Source organism: Sus scrofa, chromosome X (assembly GCF_000003025.6).
Source record: "Sus scrofa isolate TJ Tabasco breed Duroc chromosome X, Sscrofa11.1, whole genome shotgun sequence".
NCBI lineage: Eukaryota > Metazoa > Chordata > Mammalia > Artiodactyla > Suidae > Sus > Sus scrofa.
Window position 1 is genome coordinate 107,674,612 of NC_010461.5, and position 18,417 is coordinate 107,693,028.

Genomic DNA, 18,417 nt, shown 5'->3' on the forward strand with positions numbered 1-18,417 from the left:
AACTCTGGAAGCAGGTGTAATACATACTTCGAAGTAATCCTGTGAAAAGGATGTAACTTCAGTGTTTGCCCTCCTCAAGCGCAACTTGGAGAGAACATTGGCATTCATTCGTTCATCCATTCATTCAATAATGAGTTGGAAAGACAATAGGACACTCTGTTCAGTGACCATGTCCCAAACCAAATTGGGAAGTACTCTTTTGGAGCCTTCCCTCCTCCCCGACCCCATCCTCGAGCTCCTTTCTCTGTACTAGCAGCCCTGTGTTCTCTTATTCTGCCATGGAGGTCAGCTCCGATGCGCCATCTTTGCTAAGTGTCACATGGACAACAATCCAATGGAAAACCACTGCCGTAGTTTTTGCAGTTAAATAGTGAATACTCTCTTTATTCAGAAGAATACATTTTTAATAGAATTTCATGCACCAGTAAATCAGTACAGTGAGGAGTTACAGGGGTGGGGAATCTCTCTTCAGGAAACATCTCACTCGGATAGAGCTCTCAACTCCTAAAATCCCCTTGACCCATCTCAGGTGATTAGTGGCCAAGGAACAGTAGATGGGGTGGACTCCCAGGGAAACCGGTCAGATCTGTGGGTTTCTGAGGCTAAAAGAGAGGAGAAAAAAGCTCTTGTAACAGAGGAGAGGATTATACTGGGACAGGCAGTTCCACTGAGGTTCCCTGAGAGATTGATGAGGGAGAGTTGGTGTTGGTGCCTGGGTCTCCTTCTTGGTTACACTCTTCAAGGGCTATGGTCTGATCTCTTCCATCTGTCTCTGAGCCCCTGGGAAGAGAAAAAGGCATGACAGACATGACTAAGGGCCGTTCCAGAACCATCAACCTGAAAATAGGTTGCGCTGTGCGACTCAAGACGCTAGAGCAGCACCGGACCATTGTTTTAACAGAAGCCCTGGGTTCACAGAAGGCAGCTGACATGAAGCAATTACCTGGTTCGGAGTCGGGGCCACTTCTTCCACTCTATGGCTAGCACCACCCCCAAAGCTACAACCACCACCACAATCAGGGTACTTCGGACAATATTCCCCACAGTGCACTCCTGAGCAGCGGGCCCTGTGATGATAAAAGAGCAGAAACCAAGGCCATAGGGACTAGTGCATGTATGTTCCCTTTGATCTCTTGTTGCCTCCTCATCTGGCCTCCTCTGGGATTTACTTGGGACCCATGTGTTGAGATGGCAGGTGGGGTGGTCAGAGGCAGTGTTTGTGCTGAGGCAGAAGCAGCCTTCCTTTGCGGGGATGGAAGAGGCCTTGAAAGGATCTTTCTCACTATCTTTGAGTGGATGTGGGGTCTCACCTCCTTACCATCCCTAAGAAAAAGAAAGACGACCACACTGGAGGTCTCTGACTCCAAACCCCTCCCGCTCCATGGTTGGCCTACCTCCATGGGGACGGATTCTGGTATCCCAGGTGTGTTACGCCGGAGCCAGGGAGGGACTATCATCTCACCTGCTGCCCCCACCAGCTCCAGGGGCTCACTAGGCTCAGACCAGATATCAGGGTAGGCCTGGAGACGGTAGCTGCAGCTGTAGTTTCCAATGCCCTTTCCTTCTACGTTGTTGATGACAAAGTCTCCATCCTCCGAGAACTGCTGGGGCGCTTCTTCTCCGTCATGTTCCAAGACAAATTCCACACCTGGCAGGGGTCCTCTGCACTGAAGGGTGATGTCCTTTCCCAGCTTGAACACACTGCTGGGCCAGGCCGACAGGGAAGGTTTAGGGGGCTTATCTGCAACCAACCAGGACACAGCGTTCGAAGGGGCCTCGAATCCAGCCCTTTACCCCCTTCGGGCTAACTACTAAAAAACCCCGCAAAGCCTAGACTTTTCCTGAAGTCTCCCAGACCTTACCCGTCACCCAGATCTCCAGAGAGTCACTGTGATTAGAAGCTGCAAAGGGAGCAGAATCCAAATAATAAACACAGCTATAGATTCCAGAATCTTCGCTCCTCACCGCCGGCATCCGAAAGTCAGCCCTGTATCCGATTGGCCTCTGCTGCTGTAAGGGCTCTTGAGTACCCTTCTTTAACAGGACAAATGTTGAGTCTGGCAGTTCCCCTTGACATTGAAGAGTCATGTTTTCTCCAGGGGCCACCATGGGACCAGGCTGGGCTAATAGGCTGGGTTTGGGGAGCAGACCTAGAAGAAATTAACTCTTGGTCATAGAGAGGTGGTCGCATTTCAGTGGCTCACCCCTGGAGTCTCTGGTCACTAAAGAGGAGAGGCTACTGCTTGCCTCCACCTGAGCTCTTGAGAAACCATGTCCTGTGCCCTGTCTTCCAGCCTATTCCCTCTTTTCGCCCTCCCCTGCCCACTCCAGAGCCACCTCCCCTTACCTGTGACTATGAGTTCCAGGGTGTTGCTAGGCTGTATCTTGATAGGGCTGGTCCAGTCGGGGTGGTAGCAGCAGCTGTAACGCCCTATGCTAGCGCCAGATACATTAGTGATGGGGAAGGCCCCATCATTACTGGTGGATCCCCAGAGCTGCACTGAAGTGGCTTCTATTTCTTTGTGCAGAATGTACCCTACTCCATGGACTGGCCCTTGGCACCAGAGAGTAACATTCTGCCCCATGGGAACCACAGAACTGGGCTCCGCAAACAACCTTGGCTTGGGGAATGTGTCTAGGAGGAGACCAAAGATGCAAAGTGGTGAGTATGCGAAGTTATCACTTGCTGGATTAACCCTTTATTCTTCTCCCTCTGGAAGCAGCAGTTCCCCTCCACGGCCTTCCAGTAGCCTTCCAAGAGGGATCACCCTCCCTGAGCCCTTCTCTACTTGTCTCTGTCCCCATCCCATGTCTCGCCTGTCCTTACCAGTCACCCAGATCATAAGAGGTTTGCTGAGATGTGATCCCCTGTTTGACATGGTGGTCTCGTAGTAGACACAGCTGTAGTTCCCAGAGTCTTCTGCTCCAACAGCATGGAGAAGGAAGTCGGCCGACTTCCCCGAGGCACTCTGGAACTGTAAAGGAACCTGGGTGCCCTCCTGCAAGAGGGCAAACCTCATGCCCTGGAAGGCTCCTTGGCAGCGCAGAGTCACATTCTTCCCAGGAAGCACCACAGGACCTGGCTGTGCCAGGAGAGTGGGTTCGGGGTAGAATTCTGAAATGAAAGAGACCACGACGTGAAAGAAGCCTGCCCCTCCCCCACATTCTGGAAGTTGCTTTTTTAGCATCATTATAAGAAACGATGCATGCTTGTTGCAGAAAATGAGAAAAGACAGAACAAAATACCTCATAGGAAAATATCATTCTACCACTCAAAGATAAGCACTCTTTATATATTTTATGTATTTCTTCCTTATTAATTTCTTTGTACTTGCCCAGGCAATTGTAGCTATAAGGGTTCGCCTAACTGGGCCTACTGTAGTTTAATTATTTTTCATTTTATATTGCAAACATTGTCCTCTGACGTTACACAGCCTTTGAAAACGAGCATTTGTAATGGCTGTATAATATGCAGCTGACATTTCAAGGTCTTTATTCCTTCTCTGAGGGCCATCCAGCCCACCAATCTCTGACAGCCCAGCCAAAGAAAAAGTGGACATCGGGCCTAAAGCTCAAGGGCAAGCCACAAAAAGCTTTCAGAAGTAGGGCAACATGTGAAACTCCCCCATCTGCCTCATTTCTTTCTGCAGAAGCAAATTATTTTCCTCCCTCCACTCCTTTGTTGCTGCTTCTTCCTGTATTAGCGAGAATATAAACAGCCGCCTTCCGCGGACTGTTTACCATGTGCCAGGCACTGGCCTAAGCACATTCTTGGTGACTTTTAGAAGGAGCGCATCTTCCTCTCCCACTGACAGCCCTGCCGCCCACTGTCCCAGGGGCAGGACCCCCTCCACCTGGATTTCCCCACTCCTGACCTGCCACCACGAGCTCCACAGGGTCGCTGGGCTCAGACCAGATAGAAAAGTCATAATAGCGGCAGCTGTAGTTGCCTCCATCACCAGCGCCCGCTGAAACGATCAGAAAGTGGGCCGCACTGGCTCCCGGACTGGCCCAAGACCTGTCACTGGATGCGATTTCACTTCCATCTTTATAAAGAATAAAGCTCATGTGCTGGCGGGGGGTGGAGCAGTTGAAGGTCACTCGGGTACCAGGCGTGACCACAGGACTGGCCCATGTCTTAAAGAAGGGCTTGGGGTACATTTCTGGAAGGCAAGAGAACCGAACACAACACCAACTCAAGTTAAGGGTCAAGAAGGCGAGCTGGCTAACACAGCAGGTATCGGGTCCTAGAAGCCGCTTCGTTTTTTCTAGTCGTTCGTTCAGGGCAAAGCGCATTTAAAACTCCAGGCCAAACCACTGTGCTGATGGGACCCCTCCCTCCACCCTTCGCCTCCTCCAGCTGACTCTTCGCTGCCATCAGAACAAGCGATGGAAGCTGGAAGCGCACTAAAAGAGTGAATTGTCACTGAGGCTCTGCTGATTGCCTAAGCCTCAGTTTGCCCGTTTGGACAAGAAGGGGAAACGGCACCTGATCCACCACCTTTGAATATTTGCGCCATAGCTAAATGAGATACTCGACATGAAAATAATTAGAAAAATTAAATCACCCTCCACAAAGCCCAGCTATTAATAACGATTATGGCTATTAATATCGTGCAGCCAGAGGCCCTGGCACTCCCAGCGCCACGCCTGCCTGGCTCTAAGATTGGACACAGGCTCCTAGGACCAGCAGCAAAGTTTGCTGTGGGGAGAGGAGTGTCTGACCCAGAGCTTTGCTTCCCCCTCCTCCCTCACACACCCCTTTCAGCTCTACCTTTTATGACAAGCTCCAGGGGCTCACTGGGCTCAGACCACTTGAAGGGGCGCTTTTCAGTGTGAGTGCGGCAGCTATAATTGCCTTCGTCTTTATCCTCCATTCTTTGGATTGTAAAGAAGGCTTCTCTCCCAACAGCACCAAGTTGCTGGACAGGTTCCTGCGCCCCCTCCTTATAGAGAGCAAAGCCCATGCCTGCCAGCCATCCTTTGCACCGGATTTGCAGTTCCTGGCCCCGGATTGGGGGGGAAGCAGAAATGACAGGTTTGGGGAGGATGTCTGGGAAACAAAAACAAGGAGGAAAATGGGTCCGAAGTTTGGAGGTGGCCAGATGGGACACCTGGAGTCACTCTGTCGGCAAAATAGAAATCCATCCTGGACTGGCCTTTGGCTCTTCCTCTCCGTCTTCCCCTCCCCCATCGCAGTGCCCACCGCCCCCCCCCAGCCTGCAGGCAGCAGAAGCCCCTTGGGCTCTGGGGCTCTGAGCATTCCCCCACCCCTAGGAGCAATGCTAGAGTCCCAGGAGGCCTGGGGATCACCCCCAGAGGACCCCTGCCTTTTCTTACCTGTCCCCACCAGCTCAAGTGCCTCACTGGGTTCTGACACAGCCATCTCCTCCCATGAATGGCAGTGGTAACTCCCGGTGTGGCTCTGGGTCAGGGCGCCAAGGGGGAAGGCAGCCCGGACCTGCTCCGAGGCCGGGCGAGTTGCAATCCACCCGGTCCCGTCCTTCAGCAACACAAACTCCTTCGTTGAGCCAGAAGGGCTTCTGCACCAGAGGGTTAAGTTCTTCCACGGGGCCAGAGGGAAGTTGGTCTCTGCCCACAGCTCAGGCTTAGGGGTGGGCATGATTATTTCTAGAAACAGCAGAGTTAATGAAGCCATCCTCCCTCCCCTCCCCCTCCCCCTTTACTTGCCCTTGACACCCCTACCCCCGCCCAGATCACACTGCCCACCTCCCCTTCAACCCCAAGCCAAACTCCTTCCTTCCTTCCGCAGGTGCTGGGAAAAGGGGAAGCTGATGTCTCAGCTGAGGCTCAGAAAAATGCAGAAGCTTGTGGGAAAATTTGCAGGCAGAAAAGCAGAGTTGGAGGCTGAATTTTGCCAGCAGCTTCAGCAAGTGCCCCTTCCTGGCTGTCCTTCCCTCCCAACCAGTCACTCCCTGGCCACTGACACTGACACTCTGGAGTTATTTCGGATCTCCAGGGAGGAATGTCCCAGGCTGGAGCAGGAAAAACTCACCAGTCTCCTCTGTCAATACCCCATTGCACAGTCCTGCAAAAGAAATTGCTGCCAGGGCTTCGCCCCCTCCCCCACGGGACTTCACCCCGGCCTCCCCCACCCCCTCGTACTCACCACAGCAGAGAAGAGCCGTGAGTATGAAGAGCATGGTGACCCCTTGAGCTGTGCCCAGCAACCAGGCTTCTCTAGCAAGACCAGAAAAGAGATGAGAGGAGTTGCTGGGATTAGGGGGAGGGCGGAGAGAAGGGGGCGGCAATTTATGTCATTGGCTTACTCACCACCCAATAGGGATTGGATATGGCCAGGATAATGGGATATAATCTTTTCTGACATCGACGACTTTTCTTTTTGAGGGCCTGACCACCGACAAACCTCTGGCTCTTTCATGACCCACGTGCCCCCCGCCCCCTCCCCCCTCCCCAGACGATATCAAGTGTCAGCTCCCCAAGGCCCCTGATTAGGCTGTTGCTGGAATTGAGATGTCAGATGTGAAAATGCGGTTGTAACACCAGCTCTCAGGAGCCCTGGAGCTCAGTGGGATGGGCCGCTCTGGGTGGTGGGCGTGGGAGCGGAGGGAGAGATCTTGGGTGTTTCTTGGTCACCAAGTTTAAGTTTGGAAGCAGTTTTTTTTTTTTTTTTTTTATGGCAATATTGGTCCTCAGACTGACCTGCCTCACCTGCCTTTGTTATGGAAGGGTTGCCTAGGCAGCAGCAGTGAATTACCAGAGGATTGTCAGTGCTGAGCTAAGCTTGGCAGAGGGGGGTCTCTCAATCCCCACCCAGATTATGATGAGAAATGTGCAGCAGCTTTGGGTTATGGGTCCTGTAGAATTAGATGATGTTACGCCCAAGTTCACGTGACAATTTTTTACTTGGAAAACATGGACCCTCCTTCCTGGTCAGGAAAACATGCTCTTAAAGCTGCCTTCTCTGAAATCAGGTTTCCGAACTTGTTCTTTGATGCAGTGGTCCTGGGCTGGGGTGGGGCACTTAAAGCGCCATGTTTTCCCAACCCTTGGCTTGAAGGTTACCCCCAATGCATGTGGAAGTCAAGCTAGATTCTGAAGAGAACGAGAGCTTGACCCCCATTGAACTTTTCAAAAGCTCAAAGGGCGGTGGTTTTGCAGAAAGTTTAGGTGGCTCCCTGCTCATTCCTCAAGCACTCTGTCCCTCAGATCCCAGTGGAAAACACAGACACACACACGCATAGTCATCATCCATTGTGTATTGCATATTCCCAGGCACACAAAGGGCCATGATCTTAGTGGGGGAGGGGTACAGCCAGGATCAGAGGGTGGGGGAAAGTAGGCAAGGCCTGCAGGAGCAGAGGCTCCCACCAAGCGAGGAGCTGTCATTTCTCTTCCCATTTTCAAGCAGAAGAGCTTGAACACAAGGCCATAGGGATCGCAGAAAGAAGGGGATGACCCACGGGACACAAAAGGCTAAGAGTAAATGGGAGGAAAACCCATCCGACTTGATACTTTATGGGCCAGAGGAAGCAGTCTGATTCCCTGGCCCAATCCACTCCCTCAGGTACCCACCCACTGTAAGGCTCTATTCTCAGAATGCTCCGTACAGTGGTTAGGGGGCAGACTGGCAGAGAGACTGGCTTCTACAGCAGCTACGGTGGACCACGAGGCTGTCTAGCCCTTGAAAGATAGGAGTAAGGGTGAAAAGTTGGAGCGGGAGTTGGATAACATCCTGGGAGACAGGACAGCCTGGCTTCTTACCAAAAAAAAGTTCAGACCGAGTTAACGTGGAAGACATCAATCATTTCTGAGAGGCAGGGTCACTTGGGAGGGAGGTTTGGGCACTCTCCTGGGGGATCAGTCAATGAGATTCTGATTACTTCTCTAGCCTCTGAGAAATATGCATTTCTCCACCCTCTGCCTTGGGTCCTGACCCCTCTGTGTGGCGCAAGAAAAATGGCTGGAATGAGTCTTGTATCTTAAGCCCGGAAGGTGGAGGATAAAAAGGGTATGCCCCTATGGTTCATCCCAACTGGAGTATGACCCATTCCTGAATCTCTGGAGAGACTTTACACTCAGCTAGAGTGAGGAACAGGGGTTGGGCAAGACAGTTACCTGATTCTGAGTCTCCGACACTTCCACCTTATCCACAGCACCACCAACAGCAAGGCAACAAGCTGCATGATTAGGGACAATCTGACAGCTTCATTCAGAACGTAATTCCAGGTGAGAAAGCCTGTGGCCAGAGAAGACCAGAAGCAGGGGCCTTGATGGGGACAGGGACAGGGACAGGTGAACACATTCACGAGGGGAGGGGGATCGGTGACTGCAGGTGAAGGGACATTGAAGCAGAGGTCTCAGGCTCATTTTTTAGGAAGAATGGGACCCTTGAAAGTATCCTGCCACCCGCCTTTGAGTGGCTGCGAGGCCACTCCAGGGAAAGGATGCCCAAACCCAAGGGCTCTGACTTACAAGCACCCAACTACCCTTTTCATATCTTTCTGGGCATTGCTCTGGGGTCCCAGGGGTATCATGGCCAAAGCTGTGAGGAGGGTAACCCTAGGAAGACTTGTGCTCTCACCTGCTGGCCCCATCAGCTTCAGAGGCTCACTGCGATGTGACCAGATGTTAGGTTGTGCCTCTATGCGGTAGCTGCAACTGTAGGTCCCTGTGCCTTTCCCTTCCACGTTACTGACAATGAAGTCTCCATCAACTGAGAATTTTTGGGATGTTGCTCTTTCTTCCCATTCCAGACAAAATTCAAGAACTGGATGAGGTACTCGGCATTGAAGGGTGATGGCCTTTCCTAGCTTAAACACGGTGCTGGGCCAGGCTGACAGGGAGGGTCTGGGGGGCTTATCTGCAATCAATCCAGAGATCAGAGTTAGAAGACGCAACATTGAACTCAGTACCTCCCCCCTCGACAAATGTTTCTCAGCTCCCTATTTGGTCGTCGTCTTCTTTCCACTTCCACTAGATCAGCGGCTTCAAAATTTGACTGTGCCTCAGAGCCCCTTGGCCCATTCCTCGATTCTCTGAAGACTCCTAGGTTCCTACCTTCAATCCAAAAGACCTGTACCTGCAAATTCCCCCGATCCTAAGGAAAATACCGTTTCTAGGGGTCACAATGAGGCTTGTCCATGCCAAGACAAATAGGGCTTGAGTAACAATCCTAGGAGAAAATTCTTTATTGCCCTCCTAGTGTGTTTTTCTTTGGCTCATAAATCCAAGAGGGTAGAGGGCCACTGGCTCCTCCTTATAACACTGTGATGATGATATAAACAAACAATAATGGTTAGCACTTGCCTACAACCACAATCTCCACGGTGTTGTGTGCTGTCATCCTGATGGAAGTCTTCCAGGAGAGGAGATAGTGGCAGCTATAGATGCCAGCATCACTATAGGTCACATTGTTGAGGAAGAATGACTTGTCATCATCAATACTGGTGACATCCAAGCGCTGAAGTGGTTTGTCCTCTCCTTTCTTATAGAGTGCAAGCCCCACTCCGTCCACTGGCCCTCGACACCACAGGCTCACGTTCTGACCCATTTGGACCACAGGACTGGGCTGAGCAAGTAGCCAGGTCTTGGGGAAAGTGTCTAGGACGAGATCCAAAATATAAAGGGCTAACAGTCTGACCTATCCCTCCCCTACTAAGGGCTCTTCTCCTCTTCCTCCAGTCCACCCTTGGCAAATCCCATCCCAAGGCCAGTTACACAAAATCTGCTCCCTCCCCCACCATTAGCCCCAGCTGCATGATTAGGTTCTCCAGGGAGCCCAGAGGGAGTTGTATATCCTTAGCCCCTAACATAGGTCCCACGGCTTCCCCCTCTCTTACCAGTTACCCAGATTCTCAGGATATCACTAAGAAGTGAACCCCTGTAAGACCCATCATAGTAAAAACAGAGGTAATGTCCAGCATCGTGGGTTTTCAGAGCCCGGAAGAAGAAATATGCCTCATTTTTTATTGGCTTCTTGCTGTAAAAGGACTTCTCCAAGTCTTCAAGCCTTATTAAAGCAAAGGTCATTCCATAGATTGGCCCTTGACACCTGAGATTCAGACTTTCTCCTGGCGCCATGATGGGCCCAGGATAGGCTGTCAGAGTTGGTTTGGGATAGAGTCCTAGAAAGGGAAGAGACCCTGAGTTAGAGGTAAGATGATTCTTCTTTATTATATTCTGGCTTTATTTCCCTAGTTTCTTTAGATGGGAAGTGGTAGCTGGAGTTTACTCTCTGCTCCCTCTCCCTTTCTTTAATCTCTGCCTCTTTTCTAAGACGTAACCAAGGGTAAGTTCACTTATGTCCCTTTCAGCTCACCAGACAGACTCTGAGCTTCACTGAGCTCTAACTATGTGTCGGGGTGTGTCTCAGTGGGATATCTACATCTGTAATTCTCTGCATCTTTAGGTCCCCGAAATGCCAAATGTAGTTCTTCCAAACCCCCAAGAAACCAAATTTCTGAAGATGACTTTGAGTCTATCCTCATAAAGCATAAATGCCACTGCAGTATTAAGGATGGCTTTTGAACATATTAAGCTCATAAGAGATCCTACTTCCCATCGGAAGAAGCCAATAAGGAGGGATTTGCCAGTAAGTCTGCCACCCAGAGAAACCTGTTAATGGGACCACACCTCCATGCCCATGTATTATTCCTCCAAAGAGATGACACTACTAAGTGGAGGGCAAACCTCACCCCCAAACCACTCCTTCTTACCCCCTCCAATCCCAGGTAGGCCCACCCATTCATTATTGGAAGGATTAGCTCTATCATATGTTCATTAAGCATTTAGGATGTGTCAGGCATCACGTAGGTCTAGGGATATACAAGGAAAGAAGGCAGACACAGTCTCTGCCAGCCAAAAGCTTATGGTCTAGTGGGGGACACTAGCAAACAGGTAACTGCAAAAGTGTGTGTCAGTGGAAACTACACTGGAAGGACGGCCATTCATACGACAAACATCCATAACATGCAGTTCAAACAGACAGTCTTTTGTTCCTTGATCCTCAATAAAAAGCTATACTAGTAAAATTAAGATCTACCATTTATTGAGAACTTATATGCCAGGCACTGTACATATAGTATATTTAAGCAAATCCTCACAACAACCCTGTGAGGTAGGCATTATTAGTATACCAATTTTGCGAATGAGGAAACTGAGGCACAGAGAGGCATCGTACAGTAGATTGGATGCTGTTATCCCATTTTAGAGTGGGGGAACTCAAAGCACAGAGGTGAAGTAATTTGCTCAATATCACACAGGGAGGCGATGTCGGAGATGGAATGAGAAACTAGGATTCTTGCTTCTAAGTCCAGGGTGCTTCATGTAGCACCACAGCTTTCCCCAAGCCTATGTTACGTGATGAAGGAACTAAAGCAAGTGTGGCCAATTCTGTCCAGAAGCATCCAGGCCATGGGATGAAGGAGTTAGAGGTGGGATGTGTGTCTAGCATTTAGACATTTTGGGGGAGCTGCTGCTGTGCTTAAAGCTTGGTACTGCCTTACTGGATCTGTATATACAGGACTGAATTAATTTACAAAGCCATTTTTAAAATATGAACTATCGCTTTCTTTGTCATTTCTTGTTTATTTTTATCACCAGCATGAGCAGTCCATTCTATTTTCCACACTTAAAAAGAAACATCACAAATAGAAGAAAAATACATTTACATTTTCAAAATCAGTTTACAAGACTGCAGTGGCAGTGCCTGGCACATATTAAGTGCTCAATAAATATTAGCCAAATGAATGAATGAATGCATGATAGTCAACAAATAGACAGCAACAAAGCTGTGATGAGCTGAAGCTGCTGGACATTTGGCTGGGCTCACTCACTAGCCAAGTGATTGGCTCCCAGACATCTGCCTCATAGCATGTGTGATTCTAATTTGCATCTCAGTAAAATGTCAAATGACTCTAGCTCATGGGCCTTACAGGGAACTGGCCGAGGAAAGTAAAATCGGAAACCTTGGGCTCATCCAACCATGATCCCGGGGACAACAATCATAAGACCCCAGCAGCCATAGCCACACCCACCTGCCACAATCAGCTTCAGGGGGTTGCTGGGCTCTGACCACAGGGTAGGGAGCATCTGGATATGAGTACGGCAGATGTACACCCCTTCACTCTCAGGTGTCATGTTGGCAATGGAGAATATGGCCACTGTCCCGGTTGGGACTTGGTAATCCACGGGTTCCGCGTATCCCTCTTTGAACAGCATGAATACCAAATCCTGCAGCCAGCCATGGCAGAGTATGTTCACATTGCATCCAGGAAGAGGGGAGGTCTCAGCCTGGATCCAGAAGATAGGCTTGGGCAGCTGGCCTGGGAGGAGAGAATGAACTGGAATTCAGGTAGAGCAAGGGCAGCACTGCTCAGGGAGCAGCACAGGGCTCTACTTAAGTGACTCTTCCTTGTATGATCCTTGTCATCCCTTCTTTCCCCAACTAGGGTCTGCCCTATCTTGAGAGCTTGCCCTCTAGGTCTGTTCCAGAGTCTGTGTCCTCACGCTGCATTGCCTGTAGAGAGGAGGCCCTTATTTGCTAACTGTGGGATGCCTGCATGTATGCTTGTGTGCACTGGAGGTAAACAAAAGAATTAGGAGTCATTTGTTTAGGCTTAGCGGAGTCAAACCAACTAGTATCCATGAGGATGCAGGTTTGATCCCTGGCCTCCCTCGGTAGGTTAAGGATCTGGCTTTGTGTGAGCTGTGGTGTAGATCACAGATGTGGCTTGGATCTGGCATTGCTGTGGCTGTGGTGTAGGCCGGCAGCTACAGCTCTGATTCGACCCCTAGCCTGGGAACGTCCATATGCCACAGGCACGGCCCTAAAAAAAAAAAAAAAAAAATGAATTAATTAAACAAACTGTGCTCTGGGAAGTCAAGTCTGAATCCCAGGAGCTGGAGTTTATTCTTGATCTCTGTCTTCTTACCTGGTGCCTCCAACTCTAAAGCTTTACTGGGCTCTGACCAGCCAGTCTCCTTCCAGTAGCAGCACCTGTAAAGACCTGTATTGGAATTAGTAAGGGCACCGATGGGGAAAGAAACTTGGAAGGTCTTGTGGGAAGGGCGGATCCAGGTCATCTGTGTCTTATCCTTCAGCAGCAGGAACTTGCTTGAAATCCGAGAGGGGCTTTTGCACCAAAGCGTGATGTTCTCCCAAGGGGCCTGAGGGTAGTTGGTCTCTATCCACAGCTCCGGTTGAGATTGCATCATTGCTGTCATTCCCAAAGATAACAAAGATGTGAGCAGTCCAACCCTCTCCCTCCCATATCATCCCCATCCCCCACCATGTCCCATAACATTAGCCCCGACCTTGAGGACAGGAGTGTGTGCTTATGTGGGCAACAGGGAACCCAGGATATTTGTTCAAGGGATTCAAATGAGTTGGGGAATCGCTTTACTATTTTATGGCAAGCCAAGTCAGGAGATGAGGGCTCCTGAGTCACACCCAGCTCAATCTGGAAATTGTCTTTGCGATCTCAAGGCAGTTATGTCCGGGGCCATGGAGGCAGGCCAATGTCCCGCAGCCTTCAGGCAGGAAGGTACCCGAGGTGGCAGGACTCACTTACCTATTGGTGTCATACCCAGACTCAGCCCTGAAAAGAGACATTATGGTAAAGGAGAGCCCCCACCTTGTCCCCACCCACCCTCGCACCTCAATATGCGTCACTCCTTTCCCAAGGCACCCACTCACAGAGGCACCCCTGAGAGGGTCCCTTGCCACCGCCCCCCCCCCAACTTCCTTGTACTCACGCATGCAAAAGAGGAAGAGAGTGAACGTCCGCAGCATCATGGCCCCCTCCCCTGGCCTGTCCAGGGTCATGGAGCCTCTGGAGTCTTGAAGGGCTTTGCCCCTCAGCAGGTGGTGAGATCTAAAAGCAGAAGTGCTGTTATTCAGGAGCCTTATCCTGCTCCTTAAAGTTCAGTTTGGGTCACTACATCGTACCTGAATAGCCGACCTTCCACTGGCTCACAGGCTCTCAGGGGTACCTGCTGCGTGTCTTTGCCCCCTTGCCTCACTTCCCCCTTCCCCCATCCAAGGTCTTTGCTGGTATCTATGATGTCAGAGGCCCAGAGAGCAACCTAATCCAGGCCCTAATCATGAGGGCGGTATAGACAGTCGCCATTTCAGATCCTTTACTCACATATACATGTCTGTCATTCAACAACCAAACAAAGGACGTATTCCTACCATCCCCCATTTTGCTGGTTAGGAAATTGGCTTAGACAGGATATGTAATTTGCCCAAAGATATGACATATCAGAGCCAAAACTCAAATTCATGTTTAACCCTAATGCCCACCCATGCTCTAAAAGCAGTATTTAAACTTTCAGAGACAGCCCCTAACCCCTTTATCAACCTCCCTCGCCCTCCCATCCCAACCCATCCAGGCCGCCCCTTCTGTAGAATGCTTCAAACCTAGGATTGCTTTCATTCTTATCTCTTACCCTCCAAAAGCTCAAAACTTCCATCTCAAGTAGGTGTTGGGGAATCAAATTACTTGAGCTAATTGATATAAGATGTAAATGATTCATTGGCTGCCTGTAATTTATTAGCATTTCTGTTCACTGCCCCTAAGAGAAAAGTAATCGTTTGAATTTCAGGGACTATGGCAAAGGTCTTGGAGTTCAGGGAGGCCTTCTCATTTTCTTGAAAATCACTATTGCCCACAGGCCCTCCATGTTCACAAGCAGACCCCTTATGCTTTTCTGCCTCTCCTATCTCAACGCTTGCACCCAGAGAACCTTCTTGCCCAGGGGAGGTGTGAGTCCACCACATAAATTCAGGCTAACTCTCCTCTACCAGCTCTCCAGAGTCTGAGGTTCTGGTTGACCCTAGCTGTTTAATTCTATCTCAATAGACTAGGATAAAGATAGCTCCCAAAACAGAAAGGGGGTGATTTCCACTCCCCCCCCAAAAAAAACCCCCCAGATCCTGGTACCTAAGCTTCTAACTTGCTCCATTGCTGACACTGGGAGGGATGAAGGAGCAGGCAAAGGGGAAGATTCAAATATCTGGGCAGCAGGAAGCAGGTGGACAGTCAGGGATCCAAAGTGGCACGGTTTCCCTTAGCATTTCTTACTTTGCATTGAAGGATGCTCAAATTACCCCTTTGAACTTTTCTTGTCTATAAAGTTGGGGAATAATATCTACCTAGCATTGTTGCTGTCTTAGATCCGAGGCAATCTATGTACAGTACCAGGCACATAGGGAACAGTTCACTAAAAGTGGTTCTTTTTCTTCCCCAAGGGGGCATTAAGCTGATATAAGGCCCTAAAGATGCTCTTTTTCCAGCTCAGCTCCTAGAGACCGTTGCCCCCACTCCTCTCAGGGGCAGGCCCAGGCCCAAGCTCAGATGCCACCCTGTTGCTTTGTACCCCTGAGGCTTTGGGCTAGAATCGATTGGGGGAACTCAGGTTTTACCTCCTGAGATTCTGCTCAGGGATGCCCTCTGAGCTTCCAGCCTGCCACCTGGACCCCTAAACCAGCCTTTCATTTCCTGGGGGCTTAAGTGGAATAAGGGAAGCTGGGCTTCTCAGCATGGCTCACCCCTCCCCAACCTACTAAGGAAACTCTACCATTTATATCCAGTCAGAATGATGAATCTTCTGTCCAGGGAACACAGGAAGGAGCTGCAAGCTTCAGGTTAATTGGTCACGCCCATTTTTGGCCTTTCACCCCCCCCCCCACGCACACCCACCCCCAACTTCGGCATCTAGCCTTTTCATCCCCCCCTTCTACTCCACCCCAAGCACTTCCTCCACCCTTAGGCAGCGCCGCAGTGCTTTTGAGGGTGACAAACGCGAAATGTCTAATGACTCGCCCCCTGCATAGCTTTGAGGGCTCCAGGAATTAAAGGGGTTGGGCTCGGCGGGGTGTCCGGTTCCTGCTCCGCTAAAGGTTTGGAGGGAAGACCGAGAAGGGAAGATAGCTACAGTGCCCAGAGATTCTCGGCGAGGCATGGCCGGGATCCGGGGAGGGAAGGAGAGAGGAAGGAATGAAGGGGGTGGGGGGAAAGACCAGGGAACATTTAAATTTACAGCAATTAATGAGAGCAGAGAGATTATTTCGGGGTTTTGTTTAGATCTGATGGGCAGTATTTAATCTTCAGCCACTAGGCAATGCGCTCATTTGCAGGTACTTACGGTAGTTGAAGGCCCGCTCCGTTGTTGGAGATTCTCCAGTGAGCTCCCCCAGATGCAGCAAACTGCCCGGCCAGGGAAGAGCAGTCTAAGGACAGCCTCTCCGGCTCAGGGCCCCGCCTCCCTCTCTCCCCCGCCCGCTCGGCCGCTCCAACCTCCTCCCCTCCCTCTGTCAGGCGCTGGGAGCCCACCTACACCAACTCCCTGACACCTGCAGTCCTCCGACGACCGGGATTTCCACGCCCCTCCCAGCCCCCGCCTCTCTCTCCTCGAGTCCCTGCAGAGGTTGCTGGAGCCAAATTCTGGCCCCTGCCCCCTCGCCAGTCGCTCAGAGTTTCATCGGGTCATTGTATTCTGGAGGGGAGAGGGCCAGCGCCTAAGAGTGCCAAAGCTGTAGATCCCTCCTCTCCAGCTCCCAGTGCCTTTAAAGGGATCTCAGATCTTCCTCTGCCCATTTAGTACCCTCCTTAGCATAAACACCGCCAAGAGGGCTTAAATGCCTACTATGTGCTTCTGAGCCCCCGGGCATCTGTTATTTCAAAGCTTCATAGCCCTGCAAAGACGCATTGCTTCCCTCCATTATACAGGTGAGGAAACTGAAGCTCAGAGAGGGTTAAGTCACTTGGACAGCCTGCAAGGTCCAACCTGGGATAAAAACACAAGCTTTAGAGACACATACACATTTGGATTTCAGTCGGGTTCTACTGTTCAGTAGCTGAGTGACCTCAAGAAAATGAGTTAAACTCTCTGAGTCCCAGTTTCCCCATCTGTAAAATAAAGAAAACAACAGAAGCTATTGCACACGGCTTCTATGGGATGGAGCAAGTAAAGCTTACAGCACAGAAGGCCTGGTACAAACTAGGTGCTAAGTAAATGGTAGCTGCTGCTTCTGCTGCTACTGCTACCACTGCTACTATTAATCTGTGCAACTTCCCCGCAATGCCCTAGAGAAATATGCTTTCAATGATATAGACAGCTCTTCATAAATTTAGTCCACCGAGAATGACTTTTTTTTTTTTTGTCTTTTTAGAGCCACACCCTTGGCATATGGAAGGTCCCAGACTAGGGCTTGAATTGGAGCAGCAGCTGCCGGACTACAGCACAGCCACAGCCCACGCCAGACCCAAGCCAGGTCTGCGACCTACACCACAGCTCACGGCGATGCCAGATCCTTAACCCACTGAGCAAGACCCAGAATCGAACCCGTGTCCTCCTGGTTACTAGTCAGGTTTGTTACCTCTGAGCCACAACGGGAATTCCCTTGACCATGAATGACTTTTTGAAATGCTTATGTATAGATAAGATACTAACCAAAGCTCCTGACGAATACTACGTGAGGGGATTAAAGTATAGCATCCAGTGGACTCACAGATCAGTTGATTGTTGTAAAAAATAGCCACTTGCGTCTTTATGTAAAATTTTTACCTTCATAGATTACAAATGCTCCTTAAAAATACTGTACTCTAAGAACAAACTGTGTGAAAATAAAGTAACAGCTCTTTTAATAGGAAAATTGAATATCATATCTTCACGCATCAGAGATTTCAGTTGTAGCTTCCTGGCATCCTCTGCTCCTGCACACCATTTATAAATTGCAAATTATCACATAAGGAAGAGAAGAGCCATATCAATATAAATAGGTGTTTGCAGGGCAAGTTATTTCACCTCCTTGGGCCTCGGTTTTCTTATTTGTAAAATGGGGCTAATAATGGTACTTCATATCATACAGAACTGGGGGTAGGATTGAAGGAAAACCCCCTTGTCAGCCACCACCGAGTGCCTGGCACACCGCAACCAACCATCCAATTATTTAATACATGGTTGTTGAGTATTCTCTTTGTGCCAGGCATTGTCCTAGATGCTGGCAATCCAGAGAGAATGGCAGTTTCCACTCTTCAGGAGTTTGGAGTGTAATGATAAACAGTGATGGAAAACAAATAGGAGATTGTCAAAGAAGGGGGCGCCATGGGAATCCGAGGATTGCAACAGGAAAGACCATCAGGCAAGGCGTGGAGACCTGCGAGCAGTTTGCTGTTACCCTGTGCCTAAACCAGGGCAGTGCAACGAGAGAAGGGGGAGAGAGCAAGGGTTCCAGAAATATCCGAGGTAAAACTGGCCAAACGTGATGGTTGCTTGAAACACTATAGTGATAATTTCTATCTGTCGGGGTGAAAATATTCATGCCAATTTTCAAAACATTTGTGTAGAAATTATCGTGATCAGTGTCAGCCACTAAGTGCTTTATAAATTACCAACGCATTTTATGCCAATCGCAACGCTAGGGGA

At 49.9% G+C, this 18,417-nt stretch overlaps 1 protein-coding gene across 6 annotated transcripts in view; it reads right to left on the minus strand.

Moving 5' to 3' along the window:
- The window catches only part of IGSF1 (immunoglobulin superfamily member 1), a 375,771-nt gene continuing 357,708 nt past the window's right edge, over window positions 355-18,417 (minus strand). Inside the window, exons 1-21 of one of the 6 annotated variants that reach the window (XM_013986445.2) lie at window positions 16,343-16,525; window positions 16,135-16,196; window positions 13,741-13,859; window positions 13,557-13,583; window positions 12,918-13,202; window positions 12,021-12,308; window positions 9,825-10,109; window positions 9,292-9,585; window positions 8,567-8,845; window positions 8,101-8,221; window positions 6,131-6,201; window positions 6,017-6,049; window positions 5,341-5,631; window positions 4,775-5,053; window positions 3,876-4,163; window positions 2,828-3,115; window positions 2,348-2,635; window positions 1,863-2,150; window positions 1,463-1,741; window positions 944-1,067; window positions 355-780 (exon numbers count right to left, since the gene is read on the minus strand). In XM_013986445.2, the coding sequence (XP_013841899.1) occupies window positions 645-780; window positions 944-1,067; window positions 1,463-1,741; window positions 1,863-2,150; window positions 2,348-2,635; window positions 2,828-3,115; window positions 3,876-4,163; window positions 4,775-5,053; window positions 5,341-5,631; window positions 6,017-6,049; window positions 6,131-6,201; window positions 8,101-8,221; window positions 8,567-8,845; window positions 9,292-9,585; window positions 9,825-10,109; window positions 12,021-12,308; window positions 12,918-13,202; window positions 13,557-13,583; window positions 13,741-13,810 (4,014 nt within the window). In that variant the 5' untranslated portion in view covers window positions 13,811-13,859; window positions 16,135-16,196; window positions 16,343-16,525 and the 3' untranslated portion in view covers window positions 355-644. Of the gene's footprint in view, window positions 781-943; window positions 1,068-1,462; window positions 1,742-1,862; window positions 2,151-2,347; window positions 2,636-2,827; window positions 3,116-3,875; window positions 4,164-4,774; window positions 5,054-5,340; window positions 5,632-6,016; window positions 6,050-6,130; window positions 6,202-8,100; window positions 8,222-8,566; window positions 8,846-9,291; window positions 9,586-9,824; window positions 10,110-12,020; window positions 12,309-12,917; window positions 13,203-13,556; window positions 13,584-13,740; window positions 13,860-16,134; window positions 16,280-16,322; window positions 16,526-18,417 lie in introns of those variants that run through there. The other 5 variants (XM_001926010.5, XM_013986444.2, XM_013986443.2 and 2 more) reach the window with 5 other exon arrangements.